This window comes from Camelus ferus, chromosome 7 (assembly GCF_009834535.1).
Source record: "Camelus ferus isolate YT-003-E chromosome 7, BCGSAC_Cfer_1.0, whole genome shotgun sequence".
Lineage (NCBI taxonomy): Eukaryota > Metazoa > Chordata > Mammalia > Artiodactyla > Camelidae > Camelus > Camelus ferus.
The window spans coordinates 74,398,978-74,424,708 of NC_045702.1; the positions used below are offsets into that span (position 1 = coordinate 74,398,978).

Here is a 25,731-nt window from a genome sequence, read left to right on the forward strand (position 1 = left end):
ATTAATTTTAGCATTTAGTCACACTGTCAATAGCAATTTCTTCATATAAAAACTATCTGGGGAAAGCAAATACTCTTGTAACAAGGATTTTCCTTTTCTTGGACATAAAAGTAAGCTTAGAAGTGGAAATAATTTGACATTATGAAGTCAGGTGGAAGAGAGGTCGATTATTATGTAAGGCATTCTTTCTATGATTTCCTTTCATATTGCAATTTCTAATAAGAAAAAAAATGTATCACATTCGTACAAAAAACTATCATGTACCACGATGAATGACCACTAAAAGTGCAAAGTTAAATTTCTCACTGATCCCTTACAAGTGTACTACAAGAACTGGACTTGACTCCTTAGTGTACACAAGACCTTTGGCAAGTAAAGAGGATCAAGAATAAACCCACCAGCTAGAATATTCCTTGGGAAAGGCTGGAGTAAAGGTTTATATAGAGATAATATCCTTGAAAAGTACAGAGAAGTTACCCAGGGATAGCTGTTCATAACTTCATGAGTGATTCCATCTCAAAATTTCTCTAAAGTGAAATTAGTAAGAAGCATCTCAGATATAATCAAAAGATTAATTCAGTTTGTGACTCCAATATCTTTTATTTGGCTTCACTGAGTATTGGACCAGCTTCTGGGCATTCCTGATGTTTTTCCAATGGCTTCAAAAATCTATCTCTGATCTCTCCTATCAGCAAATATACAATTACTAATAATATGATGTAAAATAGTATTGTTTTATCATACCACTCTGGTAGTTTTGCAATAGAGGCATCACTCAGGTAGATACAGTTACTCAAATTTAGCTCTCTTATCTTTTTGCTCGCAGGACCATCAAGAAATTGCTTTAGTCCCATATCACCAATTCTGTAAGAAAGTAAGAAAGGTTCTACATTTGATTTTATATATAAATGTAGAATACTATTAAAATAATTCTTACTGTACCCAATACACTCCAAAATAGCAAGGTAGTATCTGTATCTGGTATTTTGTCAACATTTTGAAACCAAACTTGATTATATAGCTGTTCCTGTAATAGAAAATGTATAAGTGATAGTAATGGGAGAAGTAGTAATAAAAATGCTGTTCCTCTTCATTTGTTCGTTTATTTAGGTGGCATAACTATTAAATAAAACAGATGGTCTGTAAGGTCTCTTCCCTTGTTATCAAGTTAAACGGTACCTGATGCAATCTCTTACAAAAGAAAAAGACCAAAACTTACGATAGGGAGAACCAAGATGACCAGTCAAACCACTGTCGGAATCTTGGAGGAGTTTCCACTAAGTCAGTTTAGCTGAAATGGAAACCTAGTAAGTTACCTGTGGACCTTTTCTTTCTGAAACAAACAAAACCTGATGCTGGAAGAAGACCTTGACCTCAGTCTTGCCACACTGTCCTTAATCACACACTCATGTGTCAGCGCCCTTGGCACCCTCCCCACCCCCGCCTCTCCCATGTAAGTCCTGCTTTATAAATGATTCTCTAAACTGTAGGTAGTCAAAAGGAAACACATTTATAATAAAATGACAACAAAAACAAAGAATATTGCAAAGTTGTATTATGTAAATGTAAATAAAATTAACATAGGATGACAGTTTTACATTGAGTTAAAATAGTATGCTAGCAAAAATATTAAACAAGACTAACAGGGTAATTTTATATTGATTAGCTACCATACCCAATGAAGATAATATGATTGGATATAGAATTCAGGGATCAGGAAATTGTGTACAGAAGAATGAGATAATGATGTAGCAATTTTAAAAATTATATGTGTGCTGTTCATGTGTGTGCATGTGTATGTGTGTTATCAAAGAAAAAATCAGACTGGCCTTGGATTTCTCTTCTGCAACAGAAATACCAAACATATATATATATATAAAACAATATGAACAATAATATATCATTATAAATATAAATATATTTTCTGTTACTTTTATGCAGCATATAATATAGCATAAATACAAAATAAAGGAAAAATAATTAGATATTCAAAAATGACATAATTAAAATACAATTTTGTGGTAGACTCAGCTTTTGACAAACAAAAAGGGACATATTTAAATAATATAATTATAATTTTATAAATTTAAATAATTTAATTTTAATAATATAATTATGTATATATAGATACATATATAGTATATATAAATATAATTAATGTAATTTAAATACCAGCATAATCATCTTCCCTATCAGCTTTACCCCTAAATAAAGACCCTAAAAGACAGAAATTGTGCATATTTTTGTACCATGATGCCATAAAACTAAAAATTAATAACACAATTATAATTAGACTTAAACTACTTAGAAACTTGAATACATTTTTAATAAATAATTCTTAGGTAAAGAAAAATCCAGTAAGTTATAAAACTATCTATTTTTCCACAATTATGTATTTCACACAGTTTCAATTAATATCTCAATAGCATTTTTTCTGAAATGTGAAAAATTATTCTAATATTCATTTGGAAGAAAAAACTGGCAAAAATAGCTAATAACTTCAAAGAAGACTACTAAAGAGAGTCTCATTCTATTAGATATTAAAATATAAAGCAACAACAATAATAATATTAGATAACATTTGAGTGCTTATTATGAGCTCTGGCTCTGTTCTAAGCACATTACGTGAATTAACTTATCTGATCCTCAGAATAATCCTGAGCACATACTCTTCATTTGCCTCATTTTATAGACAAAGTACTGTGCAAGATTAGATAGAAGGCGCATGAAACAGAAAAGACAGCCTGAAAACGTTTATATATACACATACACATACATCTTCACATATGTGTGTATGTATGTTTACATATATGTGTGTATATATATATTTATATGATAATCCAGGAGGCACAGAAGTCAATAGAAAAAGATTTTTCAGGTAATGGTCCAAGTTAATGGTCTAACGCAGTTAGTCCTAAACCTGACTGTGCATCAAAAGCATCCATGTGGTTTTTTGTTTGTTTATTTTTTCCAAAATATACAAGCCGAGGTTCCATCCCTAAGTATTCAGATTCAGTAGATCTGGGGTGGGGCTTGGGCATATGTAGTTTTATTCAGTTCTTCAGATGATTCTGATGCCCTGGAATTTTCACTTTTAAATCATTATGTATTTTAAAAATTTATCTTTTCATTACTGATTCCTAATTTAATTGCATTGTTGATACCAATACTGTGAAAGTTGTGGGAACTTGCTTTAAAACTTCACAGTCCATTTTTTAAAGGATTGATGTGTGGTTGAGAAAAAATGTATTTTCTTTGACTCTCAAACTTCATGTTTTAGGTATATCTCTTGCAGATGAATTTTTTAACTCTATCTAAAGCTCTGATAGTAAACCTTCTCTGTCTTTTCACCCTATGCTATATTCTATCACATTTTTCTTTTTATTTTCCCACTCCTGCTGTCATTTCTTCAGTTATCTTCCAGCTCTGCACATCTCTCTCCAGTGAGTTCTAATCTGCTGGTTAGCAATACATTGAGTTTATTTCAGTAACTATATTATATTTTTTATTTCTGAAAGTTAATTTTTCAAGTAAATCTAGTTATATTTATCATATTTTGTTGCCTGCTCATATTTCTGATTCCATTACTTATTTATTCAAACATTTCATACAGTTACTTAATATTCTATGACTGATAACTTTAATGTCTGAATTATTGGGAAGTCAAATTTATGTTGCTTCATAGTGACTCATATCTTTGTACATTTAACAGTCTTTAACTGTGAGCACGTATTTATTTGATCTTAACCTATGGGAATCTTGGAGGCTTAAATAGAAGATGCTTTCCTTCCAAAAAGCTTTGAACTAACTTCTTCCAGAATCCTGGGTGCTACCTACCTAAAACCACTTTGTCCCCCTTGGAGAGGTCCAGACACTCCAGAAGTCTCAGGTTTTTCTCCCCTATCTTGAGTCTTGCTAAAACTGATTCTTTCAATGGCAATGTTGAAATGAACATTTATGCTCAGAGCAGTTCTACCTTTTATGTTGGTTTGCTAGTCATTATTCATCTCCAAGAGTCTGTTCATTGAGAGGGTGGTTCTGAATCAGCATATTGGACATTTTCTCTTACTCTTCGTGGGCTCAGCAATGTATTGAAAATATGTTTCATCAAGGATCTAAATTATTTGTAACAAGGAAATGCTTTGAAATATTTTATCAACTATACTACTTGATGCAGAAAAACCTCCATTTATATTTAACATTAGTTAACCTGCAGAAGCCTAAGTGAAATATATGGATGAAGTTCAATTTTATTTCACATGTTAATACAGATAGGTTTGGCTGTTACACATACACACACACACACACACACGCACACATTGTACTTGCATCATGATGCCAACTTGCTCATGAGCTTGCAATCAAGATGCCAGCTGAGGTTTTAGTCATCTGAAGGCTTGACTGAGGGTAGAGGGTCTGCTTCTGAGTTCACTCGTATTGCTGTTGGCAGGAGGCCTCAGTACCTAATCCAGGTTTTTCCAGTTTCACATCCTGTTTCCCTCCCATTCCCAATCCATAGTGCCTCCCCATCTTTAATAATAGGGAACATGGGTTAAGATTTTTGTGGAGCTTCGCTTATCACTCTGACTTGTCTTATGTTTTCTGAATTGTTAGCCAGTTTCATTGTAGATCAAATGCTATGTTGTTATCATCTGGCTGTATAATATTGTAAGAAATTTACACAGACAGGAGGCTGAGATATCCATTGGGAAAGAAATTTTAAGCAAGAAATTGATCCTTGCCAACCTGAGAATACCAGGTTAGAAGCCCAATAGTAGCCTAGCTAAAGAAAGCGTCTCAGTAAGAACTTGTCATCTGTCCATCTGTCAGCAAATGCACACATAGGAGAAATCTAACCAGTACCCAAGAAGAAATGCTTCAGTAAGATTGCAAGTCTGAAAGTCCATTTGGGAAAAGACCTATTAACTGAACTAGCTGTGAGAACCCTCACTAGGAAAGGTAGTCCATAAATGTTCAGTGAATTCATTTCCTCTTACAAGGGCCTGAGTCCATATATCCTGAGCTTTCCCTGATAATCTCCCTGCACTACCATATAACCAGTCTGGGTTGGGTACCCTTCCTTTGTTTTACCACAGAACTCTGCTCTTGTCTCTACTTGGACTCCTGACTTTCATGTTTAGTTTACTAACCAATGAGCTCCTTGGGGAAGCCTGGAACAGTCTAGATAATTAGTGTTTCTTGACTGAATGACTCATTACCTTACACAGTTTGCTAAATTCAACACAGTAAGCTGCTTCAAAGGTGAGAGTGACTTGAGGCTGCCGTCTGTTATCCCCTTGCAGTCTGCCATGTAAATGTGATTGATATTTGGATAATTCTGGTCTATAAGTTTGAAGCACTCATCAGTAATCCTTTTATTTCCTGTTTAAAAAAAAACAGAAGAAAATAATTGTATTTGAATTGTCATAAGAGAAAAAGTAAAAATTAGTGCTGAACCACATATTTAATATCACAGACCTTCAAATCGGATCTTTCTGAGGTCACAGTTAGAAAGAGCTTTGAAAGTACAATCGGAGATATGTGGTGCACCAATGAAAACTACTGATGTAATACGATGGCATTTTTCAACTAAAGCCTTTAGAAGGAAAAAAAAAAAAAAGAGGATGAAATTAACTAAAGTGTATACAACAAGCTTACCAAAGTAATGAGGTCAGTTTTTTCCTCTTAATATTTTCAGAAACAGACACATTAACTATTAAATTTTCATAATTTCAAAGAAAACTGCACCTTTTTTCAATATATTTTAGTATACTTAACATTTGAGTAATGCAGAGGAATCAGTACTAAATCATGTTACAAATGTATGGGAAAACATGAGAAAATAGAATACTTAAAAAATTACTACCTATAAAAGCTTAGCATGTAGAACTAAATTTAAAGTTTATGTTTAGGCCACAGTATCATTGAAATAAAAATATCTTACTGTGAAACAAAGTCTCTTGGGGTATTTAAGGATTCAAGTATTCAAATGTGTAAGTGTACATTTTAAAAATTATTTTCTTATGTAAAAAACAACTAAAACAAAAAGCTCATTCATATTTTTCAATAACTAAAGCCACTAGAAAATATGCCCACCAAATGGGACTGAGAGGAAAATGTACTTTCCAACAACCTACTTTTACACAGTTGTCCGTGAGAGTAGGCATGTCATTGATGGTCAGATGCATAATCCCAGTGCAGCTGTTTGCAATGTTCTTGAAGCCCTGGACTGAAATCTGAATTGTACAGAGTTGGTGAAAAATGATGGGAGAACTCATTAGCATGACCTCTAATAAAACCCTAAGGTATTAACAACCAAAAATATGTCATGATTTTTGCTACCATTTTAAAATTGAAACCATAAAATATTGCAGACATAAAAAGGAAAGAATCTAGTCTTCATTTTTTATTTAACTTTTATATGTATGAATTGTGAAATGATCACAATAGATCTAGTTAACTTATTGTTTTATTTTCTATTGAAGTAAAATTCATATAACATAAAATTGACACTTAAATAAGCCATTTTAATCACTCATAATTTTGTGCAACCACAACTTCTATCTAGTTGCAAAACATTTTTATGGCCTTAAAAGAAATCTTGCCTCCACAATTACATGAGTCAGTTCCTTAAGGTAAATCTCTCCCCCTCACTCCCTCCTTCTCTAGATTGGATGAGCCCCACCCACTTTGGGGAGGGCAATCTGCTTTACTCAGTCTACCGATTTAAATATTGATCTCATCGAGAAACACCCTCACAGACAAACCTAGAATAATGTTTACCCAAAAAACTGGGCACCCCATGGCTCATTCAGGTTGACACAAAATTAACGTCACAGCTTCCTTGGAGACTTTGGCAGTGACTTTTCCTAAGGCTCAAGGTTGATACTGTTTGCTCTCACCTGCTTTCTCTTGGCTGATCATCTGAGCTTGCCTGGTCACATTTTTATCTAGATCAGCATCTCTGAGACCATCCACCCTATCTGGCACCACTAACTGCCTGAATCAGATGTAACTAAAAAGAAAGCCTTAAGATCTTATTGCTGCTTCACATTTTCAAGTTAAAACAGAAACCCTCAAGCCTTAAATTTTTAATCCCAAACATTTAATTAAGGAACTTCAGTATCTTAAAGTTCAGTAATGAAATTGGTAGGGGAAAAATTCTGGTTTTTTAATGTGTGTGTATAAGCATTATTTAACTTGAATTTTATTACTTAAATTGTATAGCTTAATTTTTATTATTTAACTTGTGTAACTTTGTAAGAAATCATGTTTTTCAGCACTGTGAGAGTTTCTCGCAGAGTGAAAGGATTATACCATGTTGTCAAAGGTCTCAGCTCGTAACTGACTCCTTACACATAAAGACATACTACAAAATGGCTAGGAGGTGGGAACAGCAGAAGAGGCAGGCTATTCTAAGGAGCTCGGATTTCTCCTTTAGACTGAGGCAGCCTCCAGGAGATGAGGAAATGGGGGCTCAGGTCTCTTGATTGATTTTCCCCAGATTAAAAATTGATAGAGCAAGAATACAGATGTGCAAACTCTTCATCCAGTACTCCTTCTGATTAACATTCTTCAACAATAACATCCATTTCAACTGTTCCATCCCAGCCTCCTGAGTTCTCCAAACCTAGTCACTCCAGCCAGAAAGACAGCCAGCTTCTGCAATACTCAGTGGACCTCTCTGCTCTTTGTCTGACCTTGTTACCTTTCCCTGCCTCTTTCTCTTTTCGCCTGATCAAGCCTTAACTATTCCTCAGGCTCCAATGACTCCAGCCCTCTCCTGCTACCTTCCCTCTCTTTCTCTTACAGGTCTCTAACTAATTTAGCCTATAACTCTTTCCTATCATCTGTGCATGTCTTATTTCCCCCAACTCTCTTTTTAACTTCTTACTGTGTTGGACAACCATTAGGGGCTGAATGAATTAAATTTAGGAATAAGACAAATAAAGTCTGGGGAAGAGTACAGAATTTGGCTACAGACAATATTGAAAATGATTCCAAGTAGAAGGTAAAGCACACTCAAAGGCAAAGCAGTGGGAGCACTGGGCAAGATCACCCTTGGGGTGAATAAGAAAAGCTTAGTAGGTAAGGAGGGAGGAAAGCTAACGGAAGACCCATAAGGTATGTCATATAGTACTGCCATGGATTCTTGAATTAGTTTTCCATAAGTACTCCCAAAGAAAAGTCCAGGGGAGATGAATGAACGTTAAAAATCTGGAGAACAGAGGAGGAGGAGGGAAGAATGCTGGGTTTGAGTCTGACTCTGCCTCTTGCTTGGAACAAAAGGCAACTCAACCTTTCTGATACTTAGTTTTCTCATCTGTAAAATGGGCATACTAATACCTATTTTAGGAGATTCTTGAGAAAAGCAGTAGGGTAATGTATGTAAAACTGGTTAGTTAGCACGAATCTGGCATGTCATTTGAGTATCAGTTCTCCTGTTACTGTTTTTCCAGATACGGTGAGTCCACAGAAAAAGATTCAAGAACTAGAGGCAGAGGGCCTTGAAAGATCATTCCAGTGCATTCCTCACACTGTAAACATAAAGAAGTGGTTTTCAGAGAAATTGTGCGATTTGAGAACAGGTTCCTTATCTCTTCCTCACCATGTGTCCCCAGTGCAGGACACAGCGTCAGACAGAATGGGTGCTGTATGAATGAACAAATGGTATTGAGTCACACTGTTGGTGGCAGGGCCGAGGCTGCAGTCCATTTCTCTCTATTGTGACACAAACTCTAGGGATGGGAACAGTTTGTTTTTTTTTTTCACCAAAACACTTCTAAATTCCTCCCCTTTATTTCAGCCCTAGTCTGTTACCCTAATACTAGTATTTCCAATAATGGCTTCCCTAAAACAAGTGAAAAACTTTTTCTCTCTTGCCGTCTTGGAAACATGTTCATGACAAGATTTCCTGAACAAGAGGAAAATATGATAGCAGTAATCAGCCACAGCTGAGTGATTCCTTGCAAGGCAGCCAAAAACTGGGTGCTAGCAACCAATAAGATTGCATCCAGAAATGGAGGGAGGGCAAGGAGACCTCTGAGAAAAGCTTTTTAGTTTAGTCCTGGCATGAAATGCTTAGTTCTCTACACAGTTTATTTTAGAATATCCAAAGAGATGCTTGGCTAATATTTTATGACTCAAATATTCCTGCCAGAATCTTTTAGGCCAACCAACTATTAGTTGTCCTTTCTCTTCACTGAAATAATGGTGATAGAAGCCTGAAATTTTTAAAAATTCCTCTTTAAAAAAAGCAAACTATTTTACCATGTTAAAGTACGAGGTCTTGCCACATCTGATACCTATGCATTTTCTGTGTGGGATGCTTACACAGCTTGGGATCTGATCTCTCTTTGTCTAGTTCTGAGGTGATTTTGACTTCAATTTTGACACCACTGGAGCTCTGACACTCTGCTATAGGCTGGTTAAGCTCACATTGGTTAGGCAGTTGGGGAAGTTGGCCCCACCAGTGTTGTTCCGATCTCAAGTCCCAGCAGACAGCTACTGCTGCTAATGGGGGCAGAGACGTGTTGGTGATCTCAGGAGAATTCTCTCTGGCTGCCTCTGGGTGGGTCGCAGCCCATCAGCACAACAAGCCAGAGCTGTCTGTGAAGGAAATGAGTTGTCTGTGAGTCGTACGAGATGGAGACCAAAGTGCTGAGCATCAAGGTCTAGCCAGATCCCTCTTTGCCACTCCAAGGTGATAAAAAGAAGGAAGGGATTTACCTCAGGGAGGATAACATCTTCGCAAACTTCCACCTTCCACTCCTTCTTTACAACACTGTCTCTGAATCAGGTAGCTCAGCAACACAGGGAAGAGAGAGGTGTGTAGGGCTAGGCCCTCTATGACAGCTAGAAATATCCATCTTAGGTAGACTTGGCGCACTTGTGTTCCTGTACCATTTCCAGCTGTTTCATTCTAAGTAGCGCTGCAACCGATGACTAATGGATAATGTGATGACTTTAGTCATGTCCATATGTCCTTCACAACCTCTTGGTGACCTCAGAAAAGCCTGGCTTAGCAAGTAGAATGAATTATTGGAGAGAAAGACGAAGATTTTTCCCAAAATATGGAACATTCTGTTTTATTGCATTCAAATGTGCCATAAGCTTCAATAGAAACACTTCCCAGGGTCCGTGTTAAGAGGGCTTGAAGAGTTTCAAATATTGTCACCTCTGTGGCAACAGGAAGAGAAGCCTAGTTATTATCCCTGCCAATCTCTCTTTGGACGATCGTGTACTGTCCAGTCTTTATGTTCTTCATGGCATCCCTTACTCTAGGTTCACTAATGGACACCTCCCAGTTAGCCCTGGCAGAAGTTTTAGGTAGAGCTGTCTCTTCTTACATCTCAGAACATCAAAGACCAGAGCCCTCACTTTGCATTTTGCATTTTGTGCCTTGTATAATAATTCCCGGTGCACGTCTAATATCCCTGCCCAGGAACATGAACAGCATGTTACCCATCATGTCCTTTACGGTACAACACAGTGCTTGGCGCAAAGTATGGCACATCAACGGTTTGTTACTAGACCAAGTGGTTGTGGCATAATTGTTCATAAAATGTAAATTAGAATTAGTGGTTCCGAGGTGGGGGGAGGGGATTGTCAGTATGGTCATTTGTTAAAGATTGCCATATTTATCTAAAAACATTGGACAGCCAAACATGAAAAAAATGTTTTGTGTTCCAATGAAATGAGGAAAGTGAGGAACTAGAGCACAAGATCAGTGAAGCCCGCAGATGCCAGGAAGGCAAGTGTGCGTGCCACCTCTGCATGCACTCACTGCACAGCTCAGAGCTGCCATCTGCAGAAGCAGGCTGACCCTTCCTAAAGTTTATCATTCTTGTCTAGTGTATACTATCTTGTTCTCTTCCCCACCCACTGGCCAAATTACTTACGGCTTCACCTGTCATTTCCACCAAGAGAATCACAACTAGAATGCTTTCTTCTTACAACGCAGTGATCCACAGAGCCGCATGGTTTGCCTAGATTTATTGAGCTAGATGGTGGCTTTACAGCTCCAGTCCTAACCAGAGGCTTCATCCAGGTCCGAAGACCTAAGTAGAGTTTTATGAGCAGTTCATGAAATTCTGTGTGTAAGGTCACTTTCTACAATAGGGAACAGAGAAGAAACTAAAAAAGTATGGTTTTTCAGAAAGCATTAAGTTTTTCAAAACTTTTTTCAGGAGTGGGAAACATGATCTTAGTCCCCTGAGACTCATCATTTTGTCGTCTGATTCTTTAAGATCTACAAATTGTTGCCAGATGTTTTATTTTTTACTACTTAGTATAATAAACATCCTTATACATTTCACTTACAAAGAGATTGTATTAAGCCATGGATGCTAAACAATAGGTGCTTGTTATATTTTTTTTCTTTTCAACATGGCTAGCATAAAGTTAAATTCAAACCAATAATTATAATGACCATTTAAATGTATACAAATCCCATCTACAAAAAACATAAAAAGATTTTCATAGATTCTTCTATTTTTCTCTCAACCCAAGTTGAAGTGTGATTCAGAAAGGACACAAAACATTCCCTGTTAACAGGGAAACTGAGGCCCAAGAACTGATCCAGAAAAGCAGAAATTACAGTGTGATTTTTCTGACTTATGACTGCCTTTCTGCTAGAATGCGCCCTTACTGCTGGCACTTAAAACTGCATAACATTTTTTGAAATAGAACATGAAACAATAATTTTTTTTTTTACTATATGTAGTATCTAGCACTTTGAAGTTTTACAAATTATGGTCTGTTGAGATTGGTCTTCAGAATTTGATCGGTCAAGGTTCTAATCTTGGCCCAAACATTTTATGGGTGACCTTAGGCAAGTTACTTACCCTGTCTTAACGTTATTTTCAGTGGCATGTGGAGCCAGCATATACTAGCTTGCAAGACCAGATTGTGAAAATTTTAGAAACTATACAGCCCAGTTGTTAAACAAAGCCAGTTAAAAAGAATTAAATCATATAAACTTAAAATTAAATAAATTGTATTAACAAAGGTAATGAATACCCAAACTCATGACTTCCTAATTATTTTACTACATGTTACCATTACCTGTGCTCTTGAGTATATGTATGTTTATTGTATCTGTATGGTGACAATATTAACATTAATATTATTAATAATTTATTTATTATACAATATAATTGTATTATAGTTAATTAACAATTAACATGAATACTAATATTATAATGTTGGTGTTAATATTAAGAGATTACAGTGGTTATTAATATTAACTAACATTAATTAATAACCACGTCACATCTCTCCCCATCTCCCTGTTCAGCATCCTCTTGTTGGTAGCTTGAAATAGGCTATGGTGAGAGTATTTACACCATGGAAGTCAGCAACCACTGTTGCTGTTGTTGTTGTTGTTGTTGTTGTTGTTGTTGTTGTTGTTGTTTTTACCAGCATACCAGTGTTCAGTTTGCACATCTCTAACCTGGGAATAATGATACCCACCTCATATGGTTATTTGTAAATATTAAATGAGATAATAAATGCAAAGCACCCACCTCAACACCTAGCTCATAGTCAATACCCAACAAATGGTAGCCATTTATTACCATCCATTAAAATATAGAATAAGGGAAAATGGGATCAAATAAATATAAGTGAATTAAAAATTTGAATGTAGCTTTTACTAACTCATTTTGGTACATAATCAGTTTATTCACAACTGGTTTAGCTGGTCACATAATTCTTATTATTCCAGTTACCCCCTACTGATAAACTGCCAAATCTGAACCTCCACTCCCAGCCTGTGCTCCAAGGACCAGATTTCCACTTTCAAGTAGTTCTTGTCATTGAGACCCCGATGTATCACAGGAACCTCAAATTCAGCATTTCCAAAATAAAATCCATTTTTCTTTTCCCCTAATCTTACTCTTTCTTTAGTTATCTTGGTTAGTCATCATATAGAAATACAAAATCCTAAAGCTAAAAAAGATCTCAGAGATCATCTATCCCAACCTACCCATTCTACAGACAAGGAAACTGAGGCAGAAAAACTAAGTAACTGCCCAGGGTGGCACAAGTACTTAGTCACACAACAAGGACTAGATCCCAGGTCTCCTAACCTTCGTTTGGGGCTCCTTTCACCACCCCACTGCCTTCTGCTGTATAAAAGGGGTGGGTGGCGAGAGAGATAGCTCTGCTTATGCAATCTCTGTTCCACTTGGCTAATACATTTATCCTTGGATGTACTCTGTGGCTTTCTCCCACCTCCACCACAAACCCCAGGGGTAAATAAGTAAGACCTTCCATGATCTTTGCCTCTCTGAAAGGGGAGGTTGGAATTTATGCAGCCTGGAGAGAACCGAAATGACCTTAGAATCTTCTAGTTAGCGGTTTACACAGCCTACCTTTAAGTTTCATGAGGCCCAGAGAAATTTAATAGTTCAAGAATTACTGATAAACTGGCATTATTGTATTGAGTATTCCAATCATTTGAACATTTCTAGGATGCTGTCCCTTTTCATTTCTTTTGACTTGTGTGTAATAACTGAAAATAGTTGATTAAAAAACACCTTTATTTTAGTATTTTGTAGTTTCCTAGGCTCTTTTCTCCCTGTAAATCTAAAGAAATGTCAGACTCAACTCTTACCAAGAAAAAATCATCAGACCTTGCTTTAGCAAGTGGCCAACTTCTCAGATGTCTAACAGGCCTCCTGAGCTTCCACCTGAAGCACCTGGCTAACCGTGCTCTGAAATTGACTGCAATTTCATTCATTCATTCATCAAACATTGATCAAAGTCCTCCTATATGCCAGGTACTTACTATATGCTGAGGATACAGATACAGACAAATAAGGCAGCATCCTGGCCATCAAGGAGCTCACAATGGGAAGGAGAACAGACAAATAAGTAGACCATCAAGTACACAGAGAACACTTAGTGAAAGTGCAATGAATCGTAACCTAGCTTGGGTTGGGGAAAAGGAGGGGTCAGTGAGGGATTCCTAGAGAAGGTTATGATTGAGCAGAACCTCAAAGGATATGTGAAAGTTAACCTAGAAAATGGGAGAAAGAGACAGTATGGGGGCATCCAGGCAGAGGGCAAAAAGTGAGCCTAGTGAAAGTACTGAGTCTGGAAATGAAGATCAGGGGAGGCAGAGAGGTAGAAAATGCTATTGTGAACTCTTACTCTCTGGTTTCACTTAAATCTTAAATCTGAATATATAAATCCTTGGTCCAAACCCCCTACTTTTCATCTGGCTCCTTCTGCCACTCCATGTTCAGAGATACCAGTTTCTGGGCATTTGAATGTAAGCCTGAGATTGGCTGCACCCCAGCCTTCCTTCCCAGTACAACTGTGATCATTCCATGCCTAGCTTCCTACCTAATGCCATAACCCACTGCTAAACCCAGTTGGAGATATATGAATCTGTAGGAAAAGTGGCTACCCAAAGGTAATACCAAAAAGGGAATCCTTGGAGTTACACACAAACAGAGCAGATGGTGAAGGCAAGGCAAAACCAGGAATCACTGCCCTCCTAATTGGCATTTTCTCATATACAAGTAGGATGGATTTATCCTTTACATTAAAACTCTTAATCCTACCCATATTTTTTATTTTGAGATTTTGAAAGAAACAAGATCATATTTTAGAGAGCTCTGAAATGAACAGGGAACTGATGTGGATCTCTTTGGAGCATTTCTCCACTGATTCATTCATTTTGGGGATATGTTAGAAAGACTTAGAGGAGGTGAGGAAATTAGCCATACAGATAGCTGCAGAAAGAGTGTTCCAGGCAAGGAAAATGGCCAGTGTAAAAAAACTCTTTAGGCAAGAGCTTATGTGTTGAAAGAACAGCAAGGAAGCCAGTATGGCTGGAGCAGAGTTGGTAAGAGGAAGAGTAATATGAAGTGATGTCAGACAGGCAATTAGGGAAGGAGGCAGATTACATGGGGTCTTGAAGTTCCTTCCAAGGATTTTGTTTGAGTGAATAGGAAGACATGTCAGGTATTTGAGCAGAGGAAAGACATCGACTTGAGTTTTTAAAAGATCATTCTAGTTGCTGCTATGTTGAGGGGAGACTTACAGGAGGTAGAAGTGAAAGCAGAGAAACTAACTGGGAAGCTCTCACAATAATCCAGACAAGAGATGACGGCGACTTGGACTTGGGTCGTAGCTGGGTAAATGGTGAAGAGATCCAGGATATATTCGAAGTACCAGTCAACTGGATTTCCTAACAGAGAGCATGTGGAGTGTGAGAGAAAGAGAAGAGTCAAGGATAACTTATTAGTTTGCTACGTCTGCTGTAACAAAGTACCACAAACTGAGTGGCTTAAACAACAGAAATTTGTTGTGCAACCGTTCTGAAGGCTAAAGGTTCAAGATCTTGGTGTCTGCAGGGTTAGTTCCTTCAGTGTGATGGAAGGCTATGTTTCAGGCCTCTCTCCTTGGCTGGTAGATGGCTGTCTTCATGTTTACATGACGCTCTACCCTATGCATGTGTCTGTGTCCAAATTTCCTCTTTTTATAAGACATCAGTCATAATGGATTTGGGCCCACCCTAATGATCTCATCTTAATTAATTACATCTGCAATGTTTAATTAATTACATCTGTATTTCCAAATAAAGTCACATTCTAAGATACTAGGGGTTAGGAATTCAACATATGGATTTGGAGGAGGATACAATTCAGTTTGTAACAGATGACTCCAAGATTTTTGGCCTAAGTAACTGTAACATGGAGCTGTCACTAATTAGGACAGGAAGGCTGAAGGTGGAACAAAGAGTTATTTTTCAGAGCAGGGATTTTTTTTTAAAGATGTAATAGTCCAACATTTGAAAGAGAAGTCTGGGTTAAAGATGTATATTATATATATGTGTCTATGTGTGTGTATATACACATATATACATATTTCTATACATGTATATTATGTATATGTATTCCTATATATGTGTACACACCTATAAACATACATACATGTATATATGCATATATAAACAACTCATATACATGCATTACATATATGGTGTTATGTGTGTATATTTGTATGTGTATGTGTGTATATTATACATATACATATGTAATGATTTTATATATATATATATATATATATATATATATATATATACACACACACACTTATTATTATAGGCGATATTTAAAGCTATCATCTAGATGACATCACCAAGGGCATGATGAGGAAAAAAAGTAGGCCAAGAACTGAAACTTGGGGCTGTCTATGATTAAGGGATTGGAAGGAAGAGGTGACTTAGAGAGGCACCTTTAGAACTATCATCAGATATAAGAAAAAGAGAGATGTAGAGCACAATATCATTTGGAAGAATTAAAATACACACACAGAACCATGACATAAGAATGCAAGAATATATATATATGAACGTATTCTTTTTTTGGTTGTTAGAGGAAGACTGTCATGTTTTGCTCACTTTTTAATTGAAGGACATGTACATGAATGTTCACAGCACTTTGTATACTTTTCTATATATATATTATACTTTGACAGAATTTACTCTCAAAAAAGTCATTAGAGAATGCCTTTGCTCAGTAGGTCCCAACTGTCAATGCCAGCAAAAGTGGAAGCAGACTTCACCTGGCTTCTTGGGTGTTAAGGATTGCTTTGTGGTCAGTTACACGCATGTACAAAGCAACAAATTCAGGTGCAAGGTGGAAGAGCTGTGAGAAACTTTCACAACCTTCTCTCTCGGGCCTTAGTTTTTTTCTCTTGAGTAGGGCTCTCCACCAAGCCCAACCAGAAGTATTCTCTGTTACCCCAACTAACAGCTAAATAGGAACCACACCCTCACCAGTTGTCCCAGTCAGCTTCCTTCAGTCGCAATGACAGAAACCCAACATGTACTAGTGTAGGTAGAAATGGAATTAAGTTTGTCTCTAACTGAAAGTCCAGCTAAACAAAAGTATACCATCTCTCCTTTTCAAACACATTATCTCTCCCTCTTGAAGGTCAGTCTCTTTGTGATGGTTTCATTCTTTCCCACTGCAGACAAATTTCTTCCATGTTCCTGAGCAAGAGAACCACAAATTAGCCTAGACTTACACATTCCAGGCAGGCCTTACAACCTCAGAGAAACAGAATTTATTTTTCCTAATGTTGAGTACCTAAAGGGATCTGAATGGTTCTGATTAGGTCATGCTCTTCCTAGAAAATCACAGCCACTGTGGATGGAATTTAGAAACATTTAGGCCTGGGCCAAATGACCAATGGCCATAGGAAAATACTATCTAATAATAATAGTTAATGGTGGCTCAGCATTTACTATATGCAGCCACCATTCTAAGCCTCTTATATGTATCAAATCATTTCATTCACACAACACACTTCTGAGTTAGTTACTAGTATTTTCCCCATTTCATAGATAAGGAAAGTGAAGTATACAGAAAGCTTAGGCAACCTGCCCCAGTCCCATACCTAGTAAATAGCAAACTCAAGATTAAAATGCAGGTGCCCCAGAACCCTCCCGGTTGCTGTGGTGTGTTGCTTTCGAGATGCCATGACTGACAGCTCCCCAGAACCACATGGGAAGGGAGTAGTTCCTTGAAACAAAGTACAAAGGAAAACTACAAACATTTCATACAGTAGTTCATTGGCTTCACTTACTTAACTAAACATTAATCCAAATATTCAATAAACATCTGACAAATGTCTGCCATGACTTAGGTCACACATCATTCCTTGAAACAAGAAAAAAGTGGATCCGTTCTTTGTTGCCAAGTATCTCCCAGACATTTGATAGATAACAAAGGAGCACAGGAAAGGGTACCCTCTTTATGTGATAAAACTATTTTATCTTGAAAAAGTCTTACCAAATTGCATTTAAACATGAATTTAAAAATTGCTTTAATTGTACAGCAACTATATCAATTTGAAAAAGAAAAGAAAAAATTATTTTATGGCATAAGCTTAGATTTTATAACTTTGAATAAGTAGTAAATATAAGAGCAAATGAATTAAATTTGTTCAGCTGATTCAACCAGAATTTTTTTGTTAAATGAATGTAGATTTTTTTTTCCTTCTGAACATACTGTAATGAAAATGTTGTACTCAGACTCTGAAAGAAATTTTTAAATCAGTTTGAAAAATTTCTTAACAATGGCAGCCTGTTGGGATAAGAATATTATCATTAACAAATAATTATTAAGTGCCTGGACATGGTTTAACTTTGCATGGTGATCAAAGAAATACAAATTAAAAATATAAAATATCATATTCAATGTTGAACTGGCAAAAGTTTTTTTTATATGTAATACATGTATGAAGATACCAAACATTATTTTAAATTTATGGTAAGTGTAAATTGACCATCTTTGTAGAGTATGGCTGGCCTTAAAAATAACTATATCCTCTGATCATTTCACTTCTAAAAATTTGTACCAAAAAATTACAAAGATATGGCTATAAGATTTTCCTTACAGGATATTGATTATAGCAAAAAAAAAAAAAAAAAAAAGATAGGCCTAAAAAAGAATGTAGGCCAATAATGAATGGTTAAATACATATTGGTATTTTGATACAATGGAATACCAAATAGCTATTAAAAGTAAGTTACAGGAAAATATTTCATGGAATAAAGAGATACTCACTTTATAAATATTAAAAGATATGTGTACTATATAATCCATTTCAGTTTAAACATGCATAGAATAAAGGCCAGAAAGCTTTTCCATGAAACAATGGTAGTGTTTACTATTTCTTCGTGGTGAATTTTTAGGTAATTTAAATCTTTTCTCCTTTTTTCTTGTCTTTTTCTGCATTTAACATGTAACAAGAAAAAAACAGATTTTTTTTTTTTTTTTAAAGTGAAAAAGAAAACTCCAAGTGGCAAGTATATGGTTAGAGATTAGCAGTGGACAGTGAGAGCTCCCTGGAGCGGCCCTATCCTGACTCAAGCCAAATGTGAGCAGAGGCTTTTTCGAGGGGGAGAAACAGGGCAGGGGCATCACTTCAGCCACATCAAAGATGATGACATGCAAGTGCATGTGCAAGTGCTGGTTTTCATTAGAAAATCAGCCGTATTACTCAACTCACCTATAGTATTTATCCAATCCCATAAGAATGCAGAATATTTCTAAAACATATGTAATTGATTTTCACTTTTCTTTGTAGTTCATCATCCACTTATTTATGTTTTCTAACAATTATGGTTAAAATTCTTATACAATATTATGTAAATACATCTTTTTCCTTTTTGGGGCAGCCATGACTGCATGACTATTTAGCCCTTGACGTATTTTGTTTATGTTAAGTCAGAACTCCTAGAAGACAGAGCTGCTGTTTTACTCATCATGGCACCCAGTATGCAACAGGTACTCAGTAAACACCCATGAAAAGCATTTAGTTGTAGGCTTCTACTCTCAACCCTTTTTGTTTTATTAGGAACTTTTTCTTTGGTCAGATGTATTAACACATGACTTCATAGTGCAAAATTCAAAACATATTAAAAAAAAAAAATAACAGATTTTACTTTCCAAGGAGAGAACTGAAAAAAATCTGTGAACTAGAGAATTTTCCTTCTTTGAAACCATTTTTATATTTTCATATCAATGCAACTAGTCCTGAAAGGGTAAAACGATCCTCATACCCAGAGCTGGGGAGGTAGATGCACCTCCTCAGAGGACTTAATAAGTCCCTCAGAAGCAGTAGCATCCAAGATTCACTGAATGTTTGTGAAGCTACAGCAGTAGCCATTGTTAAGATATCTGGTTCATAATAAGCCCATATTTTACAATGTTTCAGATGGTACAAGTTCCACTAGGTGAGGCTGACTTGCTCCAGCCTGTTGTTGCCATGTGGAAATGCAGGCCCAATTTTGCTAGTTCTTCTGTTTTTTTAAGAGAAGCTTGAAGTCTAGATTTTTATTTGAAAACTCCACAATTTTAAATGTTAGCTCAAAATTTTAAAATAGGCTATGTATGTTTTGCACACAGGTCTGTCCAGAGGGTCATCAATTTGAAACCTCTCATTTTGATTGACTGTGACCAAAAATATTTATCCTTAAGACAGATGTATGTGTGTTTGTGTGTCTGTGCATGTGCTGTGTGTTATTGCCACAGTAATTACCTGGTGGAAATTAAGAAGAACAAGGAGGTAATCACACACAGTGGGGAGGGTTTTGAAGCACTGTGGTGGGCTGGTGTAAAAGTAAAAGTAGTAAAGGAGGTATCTGTAGTGGGGAGATTGATCCGTGGAATGTGTCCAGCGCACTGAGTTATTTCTGAATTTGCAAATATTCTTCCTCTGTGATTAGGCCATCTGTGTTTACTTATTGGCGTCCATATCGAAGTTAGGCTCCTCTCCTCCCACAGAGACCAGGAGACACTGGTGCTATCTCTCTTGATGATTACATACCAAAGGCTGGCACCCATGTCCTTGAGGAAGATATCCCTGGGCTGTAAAACTGGCAAAAAACCTTTTTAAGAGGTTTATATCTCAAAGGGAGCAGAGGAAGAATGTACAACCACCAGTTTTCTCAAGCGAATGCTCTAAGAAAAGAGAGGTCGGGGGCCCAGGGTCAGGAAGAAGCCTGTCTAAAGTTGAGTCTGGAGGGAACATTAAGGCCATCCTGGTCATCGTGTGATGGTAGATGTTGATGCTTAGCAAGCTGCACGTCAGTAGATCCATGTTAAACAATTGCACGTTCTCACCATTTCAGCCCTAGCTTAAAGTCCCCCCACTTTACCCCTACATCCTCCCATTGCCTAGCACACCAGGAAGCCACAGTATGCCAGTGGTGTTGGCTAAGTGAGAATTCTGTCCATTCAGGCACTTGGAGGAGAAACTCGTGCTGTCCTATATTCCTTCCAGAAAATCTGCCTGCTTATAACTGAACCAGTCCTTTCACCAGTGCTTCCACCACCTGTACAGCCTTGAGAGCCTTCATCCCTTCATGTCTAAATGGGCGTAATAGATATGTACTGCACAGCATTTGTGTGAGAGGTAAATCTGATCTGTGTAAAACACTCAACATGGTGCCTGGCATATAGTAACAGTTCTCATCTGCGTTATTATATAATTCCCACAGAATGATGAACATACTAGGACACTGATATCAATAAAATACACATGGAGGTGGAAGAAAAGAGGTTAAAAGAATCATGACTTAAGTGTAACAAAAGAGAGCAGAAGAAACTGTCAAGGAGGCAGTAACTGCTTCCAGGGTGCCATGCCCTACCGTCCACAATTCCACCCTATTTTCTGCCCAGTTTTCCTTAGTCTTGTTCCTTCAGACTTAAATATTTCCCCATGTAGACCTCAAATCTTCATGTCATTTAGCCCAAGAATATAATGCAATTTTAAAAATCATATTATTTGTTGTATTTCCTTTCTTACATTTATCCATTTATCTTACATTTCTTACATTTTTTTATCTTACATTTATCTTGGCATTTATTCCAAATACTGTTTACTCTTTGAAACCCCATGTGGGAGCGAATTGACTTTCCAGGAAGTTCCTTGCAACTTCTCCCCTCAAAATGTTTTCCTTTGTTTGTGTCTTGGTAGCAATTCTAAAGTTTTCAACATTTGGACTCTGGTATTACAACTGTGCTCAGAGTATCTACACAGAAGTGGTCTGCTTCCTCGTCCAGTGAACTCTGCCTGTCAGTGGATGTGACACTCCAGTGGAAGGAAGCCAGGAGCCTATAGTAGCGATCCTGGGGAAAATTTAAGCAGCTGTGGCCATGTAATTTAAAACCTCTAAAAAGTGTGCTGCAGTCCGTGCACAGCGTTAGTATAGCATGAGGGCTGGATGTAGCCCGTTCTCTGGAGGACTTCTTCGCCTGCTGCACGAAGGGGAAGACTGAAAGACAAACCTGGGTGCAGCCGGAAAGGTCCAGATAGATGAGCTTGTGGCATCCATTCCCCAAATTCAGGTACTGTAAACCTTTGTCTGTGAACTTTCTGCAATAAGCCAGACTAAGATTTTGTAAATTGTGGAAGTGCCTGAAAGATAGGGCAGCGAAGAGAGGAAGGAAAGTGATTATTCTTTAGTTGTTTTCTCACATCTTTCTTAAACCACTGTGACAAAGAGAAGTAAAACTATAAATTAATCTTTTCTCCTTGCAGATATTCAAGACTCAAACTTTATTGTTAATTCTCTCCCTGCCAAGTGAAGGAGATTGCAGTAGTATATCAGATAATGCATAATCACATTTCAATGAAAATAATGAAAGATTTGCCTAGATTTTTAAGAAAGCTAATTGGGATAAAGCTTTGGGGGAAGGGGAGTTTTGTGCATTCATATTGTTTAGAAGTTAGTTTGTATTTGAAATCCAAGTTTCAGAGATTGTGTTATTGTTGCCTTTAGGTTTCATCTTTGGAGCACCCAAATAATGTGCAAAATGTCTAGAAGGGACAAACCCTTTGTAAACATATAAATGGCGATTAACTGTTACATGAGATTGAGGATTTGGGGCAGAAAGGAGGCAAAGTTATACATAACAGACTCTTAAAATGGACATGATAAGCAAATGGTTTGAAAAAATAAATTTGAATGTGCATGATTTTGTAAGTAACAGTTTTATTATTATAGCTAAAGAAAGATTGATTGATATACAGAGCTTACAAATGGGTTAAGAAAAACAGTCTGTAAATGAGTGGGCAAATATGAGAGAAATAAAAACTACATCAGAGGCTATCAGTCTCACTGGAGTTGAAACGGATTAAATATGGCATTACCACCATGACCAAAATTAGAGCTTCCAGAAAAAAGGGGGGGGGGTGGTATTTAGGACAAGCCTGTACTGTTGTGCAAGTTTGAGGACACTTGGACAATCTTCCAAGCCTTCCTAAGTCTGGCATTTTTTAAAAGTGCAAGAACTCCCACTACTGCCTGCTCTTGTAATGGAATTAACAACATGCTCTTGGTTTGTGATGTGCAACAGTTTAACAGCAAGTTAGAAAGCAAAAGGAATAAAAGCGAGGAAGAAAATGCCTCTTTGTCCCTCAAAAGCCCACAAATGACTAACAAAGTTTACCTTCACATAAATGGGAAATTAGGTATGCAAGCTTTGACCAATTACCAGATTTATTTCCAAAATTTGAAAAAACACATCTATATGATAAAATGGTCCCCATTCCATAGCGAATTATTTGACTCAGAACACACGTTCCCGTCTGGTAATGGCTGTGTCTGTGGGATTCAACAGAACAGTGAGGGAAGCCTGTGGCTGGGTGGGCAGGTCTCTGAAGGAGGAAGCAGCACTAACATCCCAAAGACACGTCCCTTCTTCTGGGGCCCTTGAGTTAACAAGAGCTATCCAAAGTTTTGGAAATGCTTTATCTTCCTCTCCCTGAAGTATATCCCTGTGACTCAACCGAGTGAAGTACAATTTTCTTGGAGGTTGTCATTTCTAACGATCCTTCAGCTCTCTAATTTGGAGAAAGGAGTAGTGAGGCAGGCAGCTTGACACAATGGAAAATATACAAGGTTTTGGAATCTGGCCAAATTGGATTTGAATCCCGGCCCTGACACTTAACTGCAACTTCCCTAACCTCTCAGAGATTGTTTCCACATCTGTCAAGTGGAGATTATAATTTTATCTTTTTTTAACCTTGACCAACTGAAGGGCTTTCCTGAACTTCAGTTTTTGTTATCTGTAACATGAATGTAATCCTATCTGCTCTTTCCTCTTAGAGGTGTGACAATTTCATGAGAACGTACATGTAACAATACTATATAGAGGGTGATTTTTGTTGATTAAAATCAGCAAGGATAAGGTAGAAGCTTTTATATATATATATTTATATATATATATATATATATATATATATATATATATATATATATATATATATATATATAGTTAGTACCGCTACTACTTCCTCAAATAATAATTACATATGAATTATTCTTAAGAAGTTTGTATTATCTTCTTCCATTTAATGAAACAGTTACTGACCTAACAAAAGTGAGGCATACAACTGATTCCAAGAGTTTGGGGGACCTCATATTGCATCTGCACCCTCATTTTGGTCATGGTGGTGATGCCATATGTAATCTGTCAGCTCCAGTGAGGTTGACAGCCTCTGATGTAGTTTCTGTTCCTCACACGTGTTGCCACTCATTTGCAGACTGTTCTTTCTAACCTATCTTTAAGGTCTATATAGAAATCAGTCTTCCTTTAGTTAAAATAATGAAACTATTATTTACAAAATCACGCCTATTCAAATCTATTCAAATCTGGTCCAAGTCTATTGTTCAGTTTAAGTGCATGTGATCAGTTAACAAATAACCAAAAATGAGAGTTGAGCAAGGAGTTCTTAAACTTTTTTGTGTCACAGATACCTACAGATCTATGGACCCTTTGTCAACATAAGGTTTGTAATGTATAAAATAGAATATTTATGATTATAAAGGCAGTCAATTATATTGAAAGATATCAAAATATTTTAAAAACCAAATGAGTGGAATAACAACATATATGCTCCTTTATTAACGTATTAAATAACAAGGTCTAGTGGCAGTTCTAATAACTACCATGATTTTGAAGCAGTGATGATATTTTGAAATATTTGTAACAACTATAGGAAAATATTTGTGATTTATATGCGTGAAAGAGTCCCAGGGACTACTAATACTACTCTGATTTTATTACCTACATTTCAGTTAGAACTTAGTGAAAACAAAATTTTTTTTTCTCGTCTCAGGATTCATGGAACCCCTGATTTCCATGCCTGGTCTCCTTAGAGGCTCCACTGACCCCAGGTTAAGAACCTTGGGTTTGGCAAAAGAGATTGTTAATTAAATTAAATGACCCCCAGATTAAAAGTCTCTAGATATGTCTCTTCAAAGTAGAACCTCATGGGAGCCATTGGTTTGAAAGCAAAGCTCAGGAATCTTGAGTGGCCCTGCAGGCCTTTCTAGGGATTTACAGTGCTGCAGATTAGCGCTTCTGGGAATGGCAAAGGTATCAGTTGACAGTGAAATTGTTCTTGGCAAATTGTATTCAAAATTGCTACTTTTTACCCTGAATTTTGGCAAAGAAACGTGTCCTTTACATGAGTAAGATTTGGTTGATCATTTTTCTAATCCAGAGATGACTTGATAACTCGAATTCCACTTTAAGGTGGTGTTTTCAGCCTGTGTTTATCTTCTTCTAATTATTTGATAACTAAATATTTCTTACATGTGTGGCAGTGGTATTCTTTTTGTGATTTATTTATCTTTCTACTGTTGCCATAATCTTTAAAAAAATCACAATTCTTATAGAAACTACAGAGATCATTTCTTCTCCTTTGTTTTGGCATTTTTTTTTTTCAGTAAAGAATTGAGGCCTTCTGTGTTAGATCTCTTAACACCTGAGGCAGTTATTACTAGAGGGAAATGTAGAATTACATACTTAAATGAAAATCTCTCTGAAAAATCACAGACACAAGCCCAGTCATACAAGAGAGGATTTGTATGTAGATTTTTTTGAGTTAAGTCTTGGGCTTTTTAGTCTCACAGAGGTAGTTTTGCAGAATAGAATTCCTGCAGGAAATCCCAATGCAGTGACTTGGCCTCCTATTTACAAGGCAACAGCTAACTCTGTCTACCCTAATCTGATGGGCACTGGTGAGACTATATAACACGAGAGTCCCTGCCAATAAGAAGTTTCCAAGCCAGCTGAGTGGCTGATTCATCTATCTGAAATAATAATTAGACATCATGCTACTACAGCATATAAGGCTCCGTTAAGGAGCAGAGATCATAATAGCTTTACTCACCACTGTATGCCCAGAATG

The 25,731-nt window shown here is 36.8% G+C and overlaps 2 protein-coding genes across 3 annotated transcripts in view; one reads left to right on the forward strand and one right to left on the reverse strand.

The window, feature by feature from the left end:
* FBXL13 (F-box and leucine rich repeat protein 13) overlaps nt 1-25,731 on the reverse strand; it is a 167,868-nt gene that overhangs the window by 49,774 nt on the left and 92,363 nt on the right. For both annotated transcript variants that reach the window (XM_014556098.2, XM_032484161.1), the window contains 5 exons: nt 21,819-21,948; nt 6,138-6,236; nt 5,479-5,596; nt 5,220-5,382; nt 745-864 (listed from right to left, as the gene is read on the reverse strand). In XM_014556098.2, coding sequence (XP_014411584.2) covers nt 745-864; nt 5,220-5,382; nt 5,479-5,596; nt 6,138-6,236; nt 21,819-21,948 — 630 coding nt within the window. The remainder of the gene's footprint in view (nt 1-744; nt 865-5,219; nt 5,383-5,478; nt 5,597-6,137; nt 6,237-21,818; nt 21,949-25,731) is intronic.
* Nucleotides 21,667-25,731, forward strand: part of LRRC17 (leucine rich repeat containing 17) — a 33,052-nt gene continuing 28,987 nt past the window's right edge. The window contains exon 1 of the mRNA XM_006181001.3: nt 21,667-21,878. The gene's annotated coding sequence lies outside the window, so the exon portion shown is untranslated. The remainder of the gene's footprint in view (nt 21,879-25,731) is intronic.